Source organism: Mercurialis annua, linkage group LG7 (assembly GCF_937616625.2).
Source record: "Mercurialis annua linkage group LG7, ddMerAnnu1.2, whole genome shotgun sequence".
Lineage (NCBI taxonomy): Eukaryota > Viridiplantae > Streptophyta > Magnoliopsida > Malpighiales > Euphorbiaceae > Mercurialis > Mercurialis annua.
The window spans coordinates 5,788,062-5,804,866 of record NC_065576.1 but is presented as its reverse complement, the minus strand read 5'-3'; the positions used below and the strand labels follow the sequence as shown (position 1 = coordinate 5,804,866).

The 16,805-nt window shown below is 31.9% G+C and overlaps 3 protein-coding genes, 1 long non-coding RNA gene and 1 pseudogene across 5 annotated transcripts; 1 reads left to right on the top strand and 4 right to left on the bottom strand.

Moving 5' to 3' along the window:
- Positions 1-205: 205 nt before the first annotated feature.
- Positions 206-2,481, bottom strand: LOC126655160 (acetylserotonin O-methyltransferase-like). Its single transcript, XM_050349181.2, has 2 exons — positions 1,596-2,481; positions 206-739 (listed from the first exon to the last, which is right to left on the bottom strand). Exons 1-2 carry the CDS (start codon positions 2,382-2,384, stop codon positions 443-445), a joined length of 1,086 nt encoding a protein of 361 aa, XP_050205138.1. The 5' UTR covers positions 2,385-2,481; the 3' UTR covers positions 206-442.
- A 2,821-nt stretch (positions 2,482-5,302) lies between these two features.
- LOC126655159 (acetylserotonin O-methyltransferase-like) lies at positions 5,303-7,357 on the bottom strand. The gene is made up of 2 exons (XM_050349179.2): positions 6,471-7,357; positions 5,303-5,600 (listed from the first exon to the last, which is right to left on the bottom strand). Exons 1-2 carry the CDS (start codon positions 7,275-7,277, stop codon positions 5,304-5,306), a joined length of 1,104 nt encoding a protein of 367 aa, XP_050205136.1. The 5' UTR covers positions 7,278-7,357; the 3' UTR covers position 5,303.
- A 2,453-nt stretch (positions 7,358-9,810) lies between these two features.
- LOC130014876 (acetylserotonin O-methyltransferase-like) lies at positions 9,811-11,968 on the bottom strand (annotated as a pseudogene).
- A 48-nt stretch (positions 11,969-12,016) lies between these two features.
- Positions 12,017-14,749, top strand: LOC126655162 (uncharacterized). The gene is made up of 3 exons (XR_008789558.1): positions 12,017-12,352; positions 12,850-13,782; positions 14,357-14,749. It is a non-coding gene; the product is annotated as an uncharacterized LOC126655162 (long non-coding RNA).
- Positions 14,750-15,019: 270 nt separating this feature from the next.
- LOC126655161 (acetylserotonin O-methyltransferase-like) lies at positions 15,020-16,400 on the bottom strand. 2 transcript variants are annotated; one of them, XR_008789505.1, is made up of 3 exons: positions 16,039-16,400; positions 15,534-15,850; positions 15,020-15,442 (listed from the first exon to the last, which is right to left on the bottom strand). XR_008789505.1 is itself a non-coding variant. In XM_056103710.1 (2 exons), exons 1-2 carry the CDS (start codon positions 16,257-16,259, stop codon positions 15,736-15,738), a joined length of 336 nt encoding a protein of 111 aa, XP_055959685.1. In that variant the 5' UTR covers positions 16,260-16,400; the 3' UTR covers positions 15,020-15,735. The 2 variants fall into 2 exon arrangements, 1 of the variants encoding a protein (XP_055959685.1); XM_056103710.1 differs by having other exon boundaries at positions 15,020-15,850.
- Between the last annotated feature and the right edge of the window lie 405 nt (positions 16,401-16,805).

The following is a 16,805-nucleotide window of genomic DNA, read 5'->3' as shown; positions in this document are numbered from 1 at the left end:
TAATAGAGTCCTAATACAAATAGGAATTAGAATTCTAGGCATATTCCAACAGAACCACAATAAATGGCTAAAAAAACTCTAGTATTCAAAAATTTACGGATGATAAAGATGATGACTATGAGAAAAGAGGATACACAAAATCAAGAAATAATAATACGATCTGGATTTTCATAGATTTCTAAATAGAATAAGGAAAAGATGGATATAAGACTTGTAGAAAAAACTCCGCCTTAATCATACATTAGATAACGCCCTTTAAATATTCTTTTTTTTTTACGGCAAACTCTCTTGTTCCGACATTTCCAAAGATTCCACGCTGTTATGTCCCAAACAGAGTACCACAATTTAATATATGTATGTACTCATACATAAACGGAAAACATTTCATACATTCTCAATAAATTGGTGCCATAAACACGTTCATGCAATAATTAATTTAAGCCTAAGGGAAAGCAACAATAACAGAATGAACTGCAGGAATGGAGTTTATAACATAATGGCTAAAGCCAGCCTCCATCAAAATTGAATCCCATTCACTTAATGTCCTCTCTTTTCCTTTAATGGTGTGAGCCATCATAATCATGTCTAACATCAACTTAAGTCCTTCAAATTTGTCATCTTTCGGTTGTCCAATCACAGCATCAAGAATTATCACCTTTCCTTTATCCTTTGGGATTGCTTCCTTGCATTTCTTCAAGATTTTTATGCAATCCTCATCGTTCCAATCATGGAGAATCCACTACAATCCAATTTATGAAAAATTATTAAAAATCAATTATTAACTAGCTAGCTTTGAGGTAGAAAAGTAATTAAGAAGAGTCCAAACACTATTAAATTTTGAATTCGGCTTAATTTCAAACTTAAAGTTTTATATTCGAGTAGAATTCGATCGACTTTTAATTAAAAAGTTAAACTCAAATTCGATAAAATGATTGAAAATCGAATCCAGATGGACATAATTATCAGTTAAAATTGTAAAAATAAAATCTAATATGAAAATAAGAATAATATTGTTACTTTATATTATTATATATAATTATAAAGGATGCAAAATAATAGCAAAATGATATTATATTTATAATTTCGAACTTTTTGACAAATATTTCTAACAAAATGAACAATCTTGTCCGTCAATTAATGAGCTGGGTCTATTATATTTGAATATCAATTCAATCAAATTTATGGAGTTTTTCCTTTCCAGTTGAACCAATTAAATAAATCCACGTGAGCAATTTACATCGGAGCTGACACGCCATGAATATATTTGAATCGATTCGCAAGATTAAGGAATCAAACTGATTAAATTATTTTAGAGATATATCTGTCAAAACAGTAAAAATTATAAATATTTAAAATTATTTTGTCTAAAATCAATTAATAAAAACTCAATTTGGTTTGTGAACATGTCAAGTCGAATATTTTAATATAACTCAACATTTAATTTGAGTAGCTTGAATGTGAGCTCGATTAATTTAACACTGAGTTGATTTCAAATTTTTATCGAGTTAGTTCCATTTTTTCTCAAATTAGCTTGACTTGTTACGTCTAGTCTTAATATATAATAATGAAAAAAGAAGTCGTAGCTACATGCTAACCTTGAAGATTATGGCATCGGCCTTTGGAACATATTCAAACATATCACCACCAACATGAGTAACACCGTCACATTCTGGCGCAACAAAAGCAACATGAGGTAGATCGAAGTTAATACCGTTAATCCAAGGAAATGCCTTAACCAACAATCCTATAGTAGTCCCGTCACCTCCTCCGACATCAACCAAGGATGTAATGCCGTCAAACACCTCCGGGCACCCTTTAATTACTTTAGGTATTAAAACCCTAGCGTCATTGGACATCGCGTCGCTAAATAGTTTGCTCTGATCAGGATTCGCTTCCGTAAATTTCCATAAATTTTCTCCATTTGCCTCCTCAAATATCGACTTATCGGAAGTTCCTCGAACATGATTGCTCAGACATTGGAATGGTGCGAGCATCGGAGGGCTGTTCTCCAATAAAATAAAATCCGCCATGTTGTTTTCTCCTCGACGGAGCAATCTACGAGAGAGAGGTGTGTTGGCGTAGCCTGTGGTGCATCCGATGGTGGATCTCTCCTTGAAAAACTTTTGGTGCACTAATAACCGCATGATACGAAAAAGGTAGGATGGATCGGTGCATCCAACGGCGGATGCTAGCTCGGAAAGCGTCATGAGACCTTGATGATGATTTTCAATGGCGTCGGCTATACCAAGCTCAATGGCACACTTAACTGTTCCTAATATGGAGAATCCAAATATGTATTTCCATATTTGAATTTCCGCCTGTGCTTCCTCATTCTCTTCTTCTAGTTTTTCTACTTTTGAATCTGAAATTCTTGTTTCTTCCATCTCTAACTTGTTGTTTTTTCTTTTGAATTTGGTTTCGACAGAAATATGTATGCAAGAACTTTACATTAACATTATACTATTTATTGACATATAATTGGACATCAAGACAAATAGAAATATGCAATTATTTTTAGGGAACTTTACATTAACATACTACTATTTATTAATTTTTAATTGGGTTAATTACATATAAAATCACCACCTTTACACGAAAAATAACACGACCTTTAAAACGTGTCAATTTAGGGCATCACCTTTCATTTATTTTCAAAAATAACATGGGCAAGTTTTTAGATAAAATTTTGCTGACTTAGACACCCAATGTAAGTGCCACGTGTCATGCCACGTCAGCAAAAATGCCACTAAAAATGTGTACATGTTGTTTTTGAAAAGAAATGAAAGGTGGTGCCCTGAATTGCCACTTTTTAAAGATCGTGTTATATTTGCAATTTCGCGTAAAGATGGTGATTTTATATGTAATTAACCCTTTATAATTGGACATCAAGACAAATAGATGAATATGCAATTATTTCTAGGGAAATGGTTCAACATTGCCCCCCAATGTTTATATTGGAGTACAAATAAGTATCGTGACTTTATTTGTTTAAATATAGCCGTAACTTTTTAAACGGCTCAATGATGCCCATATTTAAAATAGTGTTAACCATCCGTTTCACAGAGGGGCATAATTGATCTGATTTTAAAACATCGAACATATGTTCAAAACAGTTCAAGAGGTGTTTATTGATTTTAGAGGTGTACATTAAAAGTACTATAATAAATGTTAATATACCACAAATAATTAAATTAATCCATTTAAATATAAAAATAAATTATACTAAATATTAAAATATAGATTAAAATTTTATTATACCTTCTCAGTCTAAACAGAGTCTACTTTCTCTAGCTTTTATCTCAAAACTCTTTTCAATTTCAATAAAAATAATTTGTTCTAGTGTCTTTTTTAAAAATATTTTAGTGAATTAATATTTAATCATTGCTATATTTTGAAATATATAAGAAAATCGGAATTGATTTTCTTATAAAATGGATGGCTAACATTATGGGAAAACTGGACCCTTACTACTGTATTTTTCTTACCAGAAATGACAAGGGGTGTCCTACATATATATTTTAGTTAGATTTGTTTTAGGCTAAATTTATATTGGAGTCCTTAAATTATACGATTTTAATTTATCAGATCCCTCATCTTCTATTTACCTTTCTAAGATCCTTAAACGTTTACTTTTTGATTCATTATTTATTAGGTCCTTAAATGCCATTTAACGACCAATGATTCTAATACACTAAAAAGTGAAAGTATAAGGATCCAATAAATTAAATGAGATCCACTTAAAAACCCAATGAACCAAAAATAAAAGTTTAAAGATTTGAGGAAAAACAAATAAAAGATGAGGAAGTTGATAAACCAAAATCGTATATTTTAGGGATATTAAAATGAGAGCCCTTGTTTTACTATATCTAAAAGATCTATATAATAAATTATGTCTTGTTATGTTTTAACTTTATTTGACGAGTCGTTATACTTACCAGTTGATTTTTTAACTTTTTATTTTCTTTGCTTCTGCGACACATGTTTGCTTTTTTCTTTAGATTCGAGGCACGTGTTCTAATCATATGGCGTGTGTTTGTTTGCTTATTTATAGAACTCCTTTAAATTTGTTTCATCTCTTCATCAACTTCATCTTTCATTGTTTATTATAAAATCATGACTTTTATACCACGTTTCAAAAATAACATGATTTTTAAAACGTGTCAATTATACACACCATCTTTTTTTTTAAATAACATCGGCAATTTTTAATGGTATTTTTGCTGACGTGGCATGACATGTGGTAGACTCATAGAGTGTCCAAGTCAGTAAAATTTCACTGAAAATTTTGCCCGTGATAAAATTGAAAGGTGGTGTCTATGATTGACACGTTTTAAAAGTCATGTTATTTTTGAAACTTGATGTAAAAGCCATGATTTTATATGTAATTAACTCTAATTTAAATTTATTTAGATTTAATGGTGAAACACTTCAAATATTTCTCTTTTCTTGTCTGGCTTTGAAGGATCTTTAACCGGTTAAAAAAAATTAATTTTTTTCTTAATTGGATTAAAATCTCAAATTTAAAAGCTTAATCACAAAAAAAACCCTCACCTTTTAACCCCTTTTCAGTTGCACCCTGACGTTGCAATTTTGTCAGTTGCACCCTAATTCGCACCTTTGGTTTTCAATTCCACCCTCAAGTACTAAATTGATCTCTTTTTCATTTGAAAAAAATTAAAATAAGTCATTAATTTTTAACTTTTTATGTGGAAAAGAGTTCAAACGAGTACTTTATAGTTTATAAGGGTTTTTATGAATTTTTTCCGAGTGAAAAAAGTCCAATTTGATTTTGAGGGTGGAATTAAAATCCAAAAGTGCGAATTAGGGTGCAACTGACAAAATTACAACGTCATGATGCAACTGAAAAGGGACTAAAAGGTGAGGGTTTTTTTGGTGATTAAGCCAATTTAAAAAAAAAGTCGTTACATTTTTATTAATTTTGGATTTTGTTAAGGATGTTTGTATAATGGTTGTTCTTGTTTTATTAGATAATTTTTGGATCTATATTAAAAATAAAACTTGAAAAGTTTAAAACTTTAAGCATCAAGCGATTTTAAAATATAGTGTCATTACTTCAACTTTGTGTGTATTTGGACAACCTTTTAATGGTTGAAAAAAACCCTATTTGATAACTGTATTAACAGCTTTCACCATTATCTTAGAATAGTTCTTACAATTTATTGAAAAACCGTTCATCTCTGTAATATTTATTATCATCAATGAAAATTTAAGTCTAAAAAAATAGTGAAATTCTCCAATAATAAATTATACAATTTAAAGATAAATAAGAAATCCCTCCAAATCTAAGGAAAAGCCACAATAATGGAATAAATTGCATGAATGGACTTAATAACATAATGGCTAAAACCAGCCTTCACCAGAATAGAATTCCATTCACTTGATGTCCTCTCTTTGCCTGTGTTGGTGTGAGCCATTATAACAATGTCTAACATTAATTTAACCCCTTCAAATTTGTCCTCGTTTGGTTGCCCAATGACAGCATCAAGAATTATCACTTTTCCTTTGTCCTTTGGAATTGCTTCCCTGCATTTCTTCAATATTTTTATGCATTCTTCATCGTTCCAATCATGGAGAATCCACTGCACTTTATCAATTCGTGAGAAATTATTAGAAACCAATAATTAATTCTAAGGCAAAATAAATTTATCTACCCATAATGTTAGTGTCTATGTCAAATATATTACTATCTTTAAATTTTACCGGTTTGTCTACCGGTTTTCTGATTTTTGCCAAATATATTCATTACTCGTTTTGAGTTCATGTTGTGCAGTATTATTCATCTGCATGTAAAAAATTTATCGTACATAGCTTATACTATTTCGAGTCAAATCAGCTATAAATGAAGTGTTTATAAAAATTTAAAAAATGACGAATTAAAGTAATAACATTTAAAGATCGTAGTATATCTTAAAAAGAAAAACCTTAAAACTAAGGGTCGATAAACTTATTTTGTCAATCCAAAGATATGTATAAGCCCAATTACCAAAGTAGAAGTGTGCAGCACACCAAATTAATCAAAAAATCAAACCAAATTAAAAATAGACAATTCGATTGAACAATAACGGAGTCAGGGGACGCTGAGGGGGCATTCCAAAACTTGATTAAATAATGTAGAAAAATAATGAATATCGAAGTTTGGCCTCTCGACTAGATTCTAAAATTTAAAGTTCGAAGTCAGTTTTATTTTAGGATCTCAATCTCAAATTTCAGTAGAACAATTAAGAGTTAAAATCAACCAGACTTGATTCGATTCTAGATATATTTGCATAAAAAAAATTAAAAGTTAAATTTTTCAGTAAAATAAAAATATTATTTATAATATGAATAAATTATACAAACAAAATAGAATAATCAAACCTTTATTAGGCTCGTGAGTTATTCAAATAAATATTTTAAGTTGACGCAACTCTGTTAATATCCAAATGACGATAAGCTAGTTGGTTTCTAACCTTCATGATAACAGCATCGACCTTTGGAACATAGGCAAACATATCTCCGCCGACGTGAGTAACACCATCACATTCCGGTGCAACCGAAGCAACATGAGGTAGATCGAAGTTAATACCTTTAATCCACGGAAATGCCTTAACCAACAACCCTATAGTAGTCCCGTTACCTCCTCCAACATCAACCAAAGATTTAACGCCGTCAAACACCTCGGGACACATTTCAATTATTCTAGGTATTACAACCCTAGCATCAGACGACAATGCGTCGGTAAATAGTTTACTATGACCGGGATTTGCTACTGCGTATTTCCAGAATTGGTTTCCAACTCCATGAATTTCTTCAAATGCTGAATTATTTTTGGTATTTACTCGAACAAGATTGCTCAGACATTGCAATGGAGCAAGCATCGCAGGGCTGCTCTCCACTAAAACAAAATCCGCCATGCTGTTAGTGTTATCTCCTCTCCGGAGTAATCGACATGAGAGAGGTGTGTGGGCGTAGCCTGTAGTGCCGTGCACGGTGGCTTTCTCCTTGAAAATCTTTTGATGCACTAATAACCGCATGACACGGTAAAGGTAGGAGGGATCGGTGCATCCAACGGCGGATGATAGCTCGGAAAGCGTCATGAGACCTTGATGATGATTATCAATGGCGTCGGCTATTCCAAGCTCAATGGCACACTTGACTGTTGCCATATTGCAGAACCCGAATATATAATTCCATATTTCTACTTCTGCCTCTGCTTCCTCATTAGCTTCTTCTTCTTCTTTTTCTATTTTTGAATCAGAAATTCTTGTTTCTTCCATCTTTTACTTGTATTTTTCTTTTTGAATTTGGTTTCGACAGAAATATATATGCATGAACTATACATTAACAATACTATTTATTGACATATAATTGGTCATCAAGACAACTAGACAACTGTGCAATTATTTCCATTGTTTTTTTCTTTCCAAAAATGGTAAGGGATGTCCTACACTGCATATTTTAGTGAGATTTTTTTGAAGTTGTAACCAAATCTAGAATCATCCATAATAGGAAGAGATAATTACTAAAAAACGAATCCATAACATAAAGCCTAATTAAAGTTGATAATTCTCTGGTGGTAGAGAAGATCAGAGGGAATACTTATGCAGAGGGATATTCATTGGCTTATGAAACAGGATTGATAGAGGCTAATATGGCTGCTGACCACCTTGCTTTGTTGATTCCGGACAATATTTTGGGTATTCATCGGCATGAGTCCCCTCCGAATAGTCTTATTCCGTGGTTAATCAATGATACTCGTGGCGTTACCTATGAGTGTAGTGTTCTTTGCTAGCGTATTCTAGGCTTTTGCCTCCTTTTTTGTACCAAAAAAATCCATAACATAAAGTCTAATTAATTAAGTTCATCCTCATGTTTTAAGGATGAATAAATAGATCTCTAGCGATCTGATCAATTCATTAACATCTGTTTACCCTTAATTAATAGTGTTAGTTGACTTGATTAAAAGATTAATTAAATAAAGATCATTTTAAACTTTAAATTTAGGTGTATTGGCAAAATAAATCTCAACATTTCACTTTTATAGCGATTTAATCCTAACATTTAAAACGTTACGAAACAAATTCCAACCCTTCGTTTTTTTGGCATTTTGTAGCCCAATTTTTAAACTCCGGCCATTTTTGCATACGTGGCTGTCTGAACTATTCCACCTCACTTATTGCTTGCCACGTCACACTAAAAAAATCTCAGTCCACTCCCTTAATTTTTCATGTAATTTTAAAAAACAAAAAATATATTTTTTGTTCATTTATACCTTCTCCAACAACCATGCCTTGCCGCCGGACCACCTCAACCATTAGACCACCTCCCCTAGGCGCCGAAAACCACCTATCACCGAAGAAAATCTCCGTATAGGTACACAGACAAAGAAAATCTTGTCTTCTTTGTCTAGGTAACCAGATGAAGAATCATCTTCTTCGTCTGGGTACCCAGACAAAGAATCGTCTTCTTCGTTTGGTTACCCAAACAAAGAAGAAGATATTGTCTTCTTCGTCTGGGTAGCCAATCGAAGAATCGTCTTCTTCGTCTGGGTACCCAATCGATGAAGGTGTTCGGCGGAGGGAGGTCCAGCTATGGGAGGTGGTCCAACGGAGGATGTAGTGTGGAAGAGAATAGAAATGAAAAATAAGTTCTTTTTAAAAAAAATTATTGTGTAAAATTGAGGGAGTAAATTGAATAATATTTTAAGTGATGTAGCATTAATCAGGCTGATAGGTGGCTTTTTGGATGCCACATATATAGAAAATGGCTGGAATTTAAAAATGGGCAGCAAAAATGCCAAAAAATGATTGGAATATGTTTCGTAACGTTTTAAACGTTAGGATTAAATTGCTATAAAAATTAAACGTTGGAATTTATTTAGCTTATACCTCTTAATTTATAGTGTTGTCATGAAGTTTCAAAAAATCATAACCAATTAATATTAATTATAAAGTTATAATTTATAAATAGTTATTGCATTTTAGTTTTAAATTATCATGTTTTTTAATAATATTAATTTATTATTGAAAAAGTAAAACAATATATAAAAATAATAGGAATTGACAAAAACAGTTGAGAACAATAATGATGAAATTATATTATATCATATTGTTTTTTATATTTTGTTTTATTTTTTCATCATTTTTGTTCTCAACAGTTTTTGTCAGGAATAGGCTCGGACAGAGGGACAGGGGCCATTAAGGCTTGTATCATGGGCGCTACTTGTAAGAGGGCCTCCTCTACATATAATATCAGCACAACTGTAAATTTATCCCAAAAACAAAAATTAATTGTAAACGTTTAATCTTTATTTAAAAAAATAAAAATATAACTTTTACGTTTTTATTTCTGGATAAAGAAAACTTCTGATTTAGAGTCGAGTAACTCACACTTAACTATTTTAATCAATTAAGAATAATATCATTTATTTTCAAAAGACAATTGATCTTAAATTTAGGTAATTAAAGACAAAGCTGACTCATGTCGATTTTTAAACTCGTTGATTTTATACCATTGTGTACCCAATTGATCTATTGTTATTAATTTATTAAAATGATCAAGTATGAGTAAATTGATTATTGCGTACAAATTTAGAAATCGAAATAAACTTAATTTGCACATATTATATGCATATACCAAAACAAAGCATTATTTAACCGTTGAATATATATACATATACACACACATTTTCATCTATTGAATTTTTTTAATCTATTTGACATTCTAACTTTTAAATTATGTCTATTTAACTTTTAAAATATAAAATGAGTTATAAACATTCCGATATAGCCGCCACATAGATCAACACACTAAAAAAACTAAAAGTAATTCATTCATCCTCTAAAAAAAAGTAATTCATTCATAAGTTACACAATTATTCATAAAAAAAAAAGTTACACTATTTAAAGACATTAAAATTCTGATAAAGCCGCACTTTAATGACAATTTAAAGAAATAAATTCGTCCAAATCTAAGGGAAAGCCTCAATAAGAGAATAAATTGCAGGAATAGACTTTATAACGTAACGGCTAAATCCAGCCTTATTGAGAATAGAATTCCATTCACTTGATGTCCTCTCTTTGCCTGTGTTAGTGTGAGTCATTATAACCATGTCTAACATTAACTTAATTTCTTCAAATTTGTCGTCGTCTTGTCCAATCACAGCATCAAGAATTATCACCTTGCCTTTGTCATTCGGAATTGCTTCCTTGCAGTTCTTTAAGATTTTTATGCATTCTTCGTCGTTCCAATCATGGAGAACCCACTGCATTTCAATTTTTTTTGAGAGCGCTAATTAGTAATTAGCACTGAGGTACGCGGCATTAGTCGAACAAGGCAAAAATGTACAACAACACGGTTACTGAATTATAAATATGATAAGAAAAATATCTACAACCAGACGACAGATGGATAACTATTGTGTAATTCACCTAGAAAAATTTAAAGTAAATCACAAATATGAGAAAGACAAATCAATAAACTTTAGAGCAATGTTCTTAAAAAACAAACTGATGGTCGATCCAGCAGTGGACGCCAGTTTCTGAATCAATCGGTTCAATTGTCGGTTGAATCGGTTGAACAGCTAATAAAACATAAAAAATATAACTTACTGGTATGGTTCATGATTAAATTGTTTATTAATCTGTTCAGCCACAAGTTGATCAAACTTTCAACTGTTTAGAATAGTTGATTTTTGATTCAACCAATTAAACTTATCGATCCAATTTGTTTTTTCAATCACTACTTTATACATAAAATATATCTATAACTGTTAAAGATTAAAATTAATAAATTTAGAGATAAGAAGCTTTAGATTGAGAAAATCTAAAACTTTTATAGAAAGAAAAAATTATTATAAAAATAATTTTGCAAGAAAAAATTTATAAATTTCATACTTAAAATTTAGTGAGAGAAAAATTAAAAAATCATTATGTGAAAAATAATATATGAATATTTGAAAAATAATCTAAGTTTAAAATTACACCAAACACAATCTTTAATTTATTTCATTTCACTTGAAATGAATTATATATTTCATTCTTTGTGTTACCAAAAACAAAAATTTATTTGGAAATGAAATGAATCTATTCTTGGTTTCTAACCTTGATGATAACAGCATCAGCTCTCGGAACACACTCAAACATATCACCGCCGACATGGGTAACGCCGTCACATTCCGGTGCAACGGAAGCAACATGAGGTAGATCCAAGTTAATACCGTTAATCCACGGAAATGCCTTAACCAACAACCCTATAGTAGTCCCGTCACCTCCTCCGACATCAACCAAAGATTTAACGCCGTCAAACACCTCCGGATATATTTCAATTATTTTAGGTATTTATTACAACTCTAGCATCGGACGACATTGCGTCGCTAAATAGTTTACTATGACCAAGATTTGCTTCTGTATATTTCCACAAATGGTTTCCGATTCCATGAGACTCTTCAAATGGTGAATCATTATTGATATTTCCTCGAACAAGATTGCTCAGACATTGCCATGGTGCAACCATCGGAGGGCTGCTCTCCATTAAAATAAAATCTGCCATGCTGTTCTCTCCTCGCCGGAGTAACCGACGAGAGAGAGGCGTGTGGGAATAGCCTGTGGTGCCCTGGCTGGTAGGTTTCTCCTTGAAAATCTTTTGATGCACTAATAGCCGCATGATGCGAAAAAGGTAGGACGGATCGGTGCATCCAACGGCGGATGATAGCTCGGAAAGCGTCATGAGACCTTGCTGATGACTGTCAATGGCGTCGGCTATTCCAAGCTCAATGGCACACTTAACTGTTGCCATATTGCAGAATCCAAAAATGTATTTCCATATTTCCACTTCTGCCTGTGCTTCTTCGTTCTCTTCTTCTTCTGTTTTTTCTATTTTTGAATCTTCCATTTCTTAATTTCTTTTTCAATTTCGTCCTAGCTGAAGTTTGTATGCAATAATAATGCAACAACTTGACATTAAATTTCTATAATTATTGGGCTAGTTATACGGTACCACTTAGGTTTTAGTACCACTTATGTCATTCACCTGCTTGAACCTGCTATAGCAGGTAATTTTAATTTTATTTCATTTGACTATTTTCTTTAAACGTCTTATTTATTCTTCCTTTCTTATTTTCTTTCCTAAACTTAACATAAACCACTGCTATTGTTTTTTTCTGCTTTGGTTCATCCAGAAAATGATTCTAAAATTCAATAATGGCATATCGCCAAATTTGTTAGGGATAATATCGGCATGCCTTAAAATTGTATATACTAATGCTTATACGGTTGCTTTTACTGTTTGTTATGCTGGTGTCTCAATCGTCGCCTCTATCTTCTCTTCGTCTACTAAAGATCATAAATATCAGGTTTCTTTTGCCTTCTCTTTTGATTTGAGTTTTTCTGTTTTTTTAGTTGATTGATGCATCAAATTCTTCGTAATTGGATAACCTTAGTAAAAGTAACGATGAAAATGAAACATCTTAATTTTAGTTAGGGTTTAATTAGAGGTGGATAATTTTTTCTGTCTCTGGTGCTTTGTGATTGTTAATATGTCATTTAAGTAGATTTGTTTATTTTAATTTAAGTAGATTTAGCTTGGATGAATTGAGAAACAGGATAAGTGACAGGTTCAAAATTGTTAAAATATATGATTGTCTCAAATTGTAAAATTGTCTCAAAATTGTAAAATTGTCTCAAAACAGGATAAGTGACAGCTTCTTATATGATTGTCTCAAAATTGTAAAATTGTCACCATGAGTTTTTTAAGAGCTTGCAATTGGATTTGTAATTCTTTTAGAGTTTTCAAAGTCAAAATACTTGAAAGAGATTTTGGAGCCAAATACTAAACTTGAATATTTAACAGGTTCATACAATTTTTTTGCCTTTTGAGTATGTTTATGTGAACGGGATACCTCTTTTCCACGAAGAGCTCCAGACTTGTCCAAGTCCACCAAAGAAGCTGAACCCGAAAACTATTGGTATAGTAAAGTGTTTGGTCTTTGGGGAAAGGTGAATGTAGTGTACTTTGTGATATACTTGTTTTTCTCGTACTTTGGATGAGCCTGTATATAATACGGGCGCTAATGGTTGTGATAGCTTATATATAACAAGAAGGGTAGAAGCCTTCGCTGATCATAAGCGCTCATTTGCTGGTGGTCCTATTAATGCGGATGCTAGCAACGGAAACACACCGGTTTACATCAATGACCGAGAGATAACAAAAGTGGAACTTAGAAGCTAGAATCTTGTAGGATGAAATCATTATGAATGCTTTTTTTAATTGATGCATACCGTATGGCTTTAAATATAAAGTTTTAGTTGTTGAAAATAGATTTTGTGCCAATCCATTTAACTATGTAAAGGTTATGAGATGATATGTTCAGTTCATTATGTATGACAGTGGACTGCATTTTGAAATTGCTCTTGTAAGTGAACTTAGTTCTTTAGACATCTAAGTTTAACATGAATGGATTGGTGTACCCTTGTTCTCAGACTACGGTGCTTTTTATTTCCCTATTTTAGAAAACTTTGTCTTTATATGTGCCTAATCTAGATAGTCCACTTAATTTCAATTAAAAGACTTTTAGTTTTATTTTTCATCATCTTTTTTCAGGCCAAGATTCTATGTAAACCTGCCCTTTTCACGGAGGACGAGCAGGAAAATATTAAATTAACCATCCAGAGCAATGTGTATGGTTATCTTGGTATACTCCTTGAAGGACATGACCAGATTGAAGAAGAAAGTTTGGCCGTAACATAGAGAAAGATCAATCTTCCAATGAAAATGACCCAAGTGGTATGTATACCTTTTATAAGCTCTTATAACTTCGCCGGCTTATATGTCCACTCATAAACGCATTCATTTATACAAGATAGGAAATGGCACTGACCTCAAAATAAATGTAATGACATACACCGAGTATTTTCCATCTTTTGATGTTTGCTTAGCTTTAGATGAAATACCCCGCGGTGTTTCATCAAATAGAATTGAAAATCGCTCTTTAGAAGACGGAAATAAATTTTTGTCTCGGGAATTTTTGTATGTGATTTGGTTCTCTTTCTCTGTGGCTTAGGGTCTTTTTTGTAGCTAAACTTAAAATGCTGATCAAAACAGGAAGTACTAGCAGCATGAATGGTGCAACAGTTTACTCAATTGCAATTCTCAATTAATCATGAAAAAAAGATCATTAAATTTACAGTTTACGTAACAGATTGTAACAAGTTGCAGTTTAGTATTATTAAAAGTGATGCTTTAAAAGATCATTAGAAGGGTTTGATTACATTTTACACTAATTCATTAATTTCTTATGTAATTATGAATTATCAGAACATAAAAACTCGAATTCTCAAACATTTTTTTTGTGTTGCAGGTTAGTCTCGAAGAACATCAGAGGAAAAATGCAATACATTTCAGATCTTGATTTTCCTCATGAAGAGCCTTCAATGCTTGAATATCATGAAGCAAGGCAACATAAGAACCGAGAGGCAAAGGTTGTGTGGCTACCGGTGGTGGGACCGATCAACAACATGAAATTATATAAAACAGAGCCAATTTGATGCTCTCCAGTCATTGATGCATCTTTACAGAATAAGTAATTATTAGGACTTGATGTGAACTACTAAAAATTTACTTGTCTTCTAGCCCTACTTTATTAGAAACAAGAGATTTTTTCTATGATGGTGCACTAATCACATTCAATTTTGGTCATTTTGTTTAAATTACAAATAAAACATTTGTATTTTTCTTAGATGATTGTAGAATTTCAGCCTTTTGAAGCCACTTTTTATTTATAATTTTGATCATATGTGATTATAACCTTTTTTATTAACATTTCATGTGTTTTGCTTTGCACTTTTTGTTCTCTGATATGCATTGTGCTACTTCTACAGTTTATTTTAGTTATTCAATGGTAATATGGTATCAAACTTGGAACCTAATCCATGCTACACAAACAGAATGTTATTATGCAGGTACCACATTATAGTACCATGTTTCAAAAACCTCAAGGCCAAAATAAATGACACATTGCAGATTTCATGTTGCAACTTCAATATTGAAGATATTCAAGAGTTTTAGAAACAGATTTTGAATTTTTTGATTCTTGTACATTGTAGTTTCATCTTTTCTTTCTACATTTAGAATTTTACCCCTCAAAGGGAGAATAACCTACTAAATGAAAATAAAAAAACAAGAATAAAGGAGTCATGATAAATCAAATTCAATAATAAAAACAACACCAACAGATGCGTTTATACTCTGAACATAATAAGCTTCCTCTTATTACTCAAAAACGTTGTCCAGGAAAACAAAGACCACAGGTAACATCACTCATGGAGCCTGCACATCTCAAAACAACCACTTTCATCGCTAACTGGAAATTCATTGATTGGCAATGGCAGCTAACTCAATTTCAAAGCTCACCTTTTCCACGTGATTTCATTCCTCATCCCAAAACCTCACAAAGCCAAATAATGATTCATCAAATAAACTGAAATTCAAATTAACAACTATAATATTTTACACAGAAACATCAAAGTATTGCTAACCATTTCAATGTCTGAAGCTATTCATGCCGTCTGGTAATTGCCCGTTGAAAAAACTCTAACCGACTGATATACATGGACATCTCCAATGCACCCACGAGAGCACACTGAGAAATTTGCCAATGGGTAGAGAGTTCTTCGATCTTCCAAAAGTGCTTCCCCTCCATCAATAGGAATAAATCTAAAAAAGAAAATCAAAGATATCTCATGATCCAACTGGCCCGGGGCAGATGAAGTCGTTTGATTGTACTGAACTGGTTAAATTTAGGGAGGTCCCCAATTGAAAAATCAAAGGCAGAGAGCGATGAACGCTCGTGGTACTGTAGATAGGAGAAATAGTTTAGTCAGGTGAAAAAGATGATGACAGACTACACTGTTAGAACAAGGGAAAAGACATAAGAGATGACTGTGACTTAAATATGTCACCGGCAGAATAAATAGCTGGTCATATAATCAATGGAGGAAATTAAGCAAAAAATAATCTAACGGATATGAGAGCCAGTGGTACCTAAACTTAAGTTGTACTGTAGAACGACCCTTGCTGATGACTGTCAATGGCGTCATGAGACCTTGCTGATGACTGTCAATGGCGTCGGCTATTCCAAGCTCAATGGCACACTTAACTGTTGCCATATTGCAGAATCCAAAAATGTATTTCCATATTTCCACTTCTGCCTGTGCTTCTTCGTTCTCTTCTTCTTCTGTTTTTTCTATTTTTGAATCTTCCATTTCTTAATTTCTTTTTCAATTTCGTCCTAGCTGAAGTTTGTATGCAATAATAATGCAACAACTTGACATTAAATTTCTATAATTATTGACATGAAATGGTACATGAAGACAGTATGCAATTACTTCTTTTGTTTTTTGTGTGCAACTTCCGAGATATATCATAATTCAAATTTGGTACTTTAAATTTTAAAAATTAAATAATATAATTTCTTATTTTTATTTTCTATTCTTTCTCTCCATCTATTTTTGATGTTAGTCAAATAAGTCAAACAAATTTTAAAAAAAACCACTTTAATATTTAAATTTATATTTTAGTTATATCTAAATGAAAATTATATTATTATGGGATTTAGTGAGTTTACGATATCAATTTAATTTTTAATATTTTGATATTTTAAAAATATTTTAGTTTAAAAACTAAATGAATTAAAAAGAATTGTTTAAAAAATTAAAAGTGAGAGAATAAAAATTAATTAATTTAAATTTAGGCTTGATCACCAAAAAAACTCCGACCTTTTAGCCCCTTTTCACTTGCATCATGTTTGC

Excerpts from the sequence above, each read along its gene's own strand:
- LOC126655159 (XM_050349179.2), bottom strand. The coding sequence starts at position 7,277 with ATGGAAGAAACAAGAATTTCTGATTCAAAAATAGAAAAAGAAGAAGAA. Across the intron at positions 5,601-6,470 it reads TCGATGCTGTTATCATGAAG|TGGATTCTCCATGATTGGAA; the intron begins GTTAGAAACCAA and ends GATAAAGTGCAG.
- LOC126655161 (XM_056103710.1), bottom strand. The coding sequence starts at position 16,259 with ATGGAAGATTCAAAAATAGAAAAAACAGAAGAAGAAGAGAACGAAGAA. Across the intron at positions 15,851-16,038 it reads ACAGTACAACTTAAGTTTAG|TACCACGAGCGTTCATCGCT; the intron begins GTACCACTGGCT and ends TCCTATCTACAG.
- LOC126655160 (XM_050349181.2), bottom strand. The coding sequence starts at position 2,384 with ATGGAAGAAACAAGAATTTCAGATTCAAAAGTAGAAAAACTAGAAGAA. Across the intron at positions 740-1,595 it reads CCGATGCCATAATCTTCAAG|TGGATTCTCCATGATTGGAA; the intron begins GTTAGCATGTAG and ends ATTGGATTGTAG.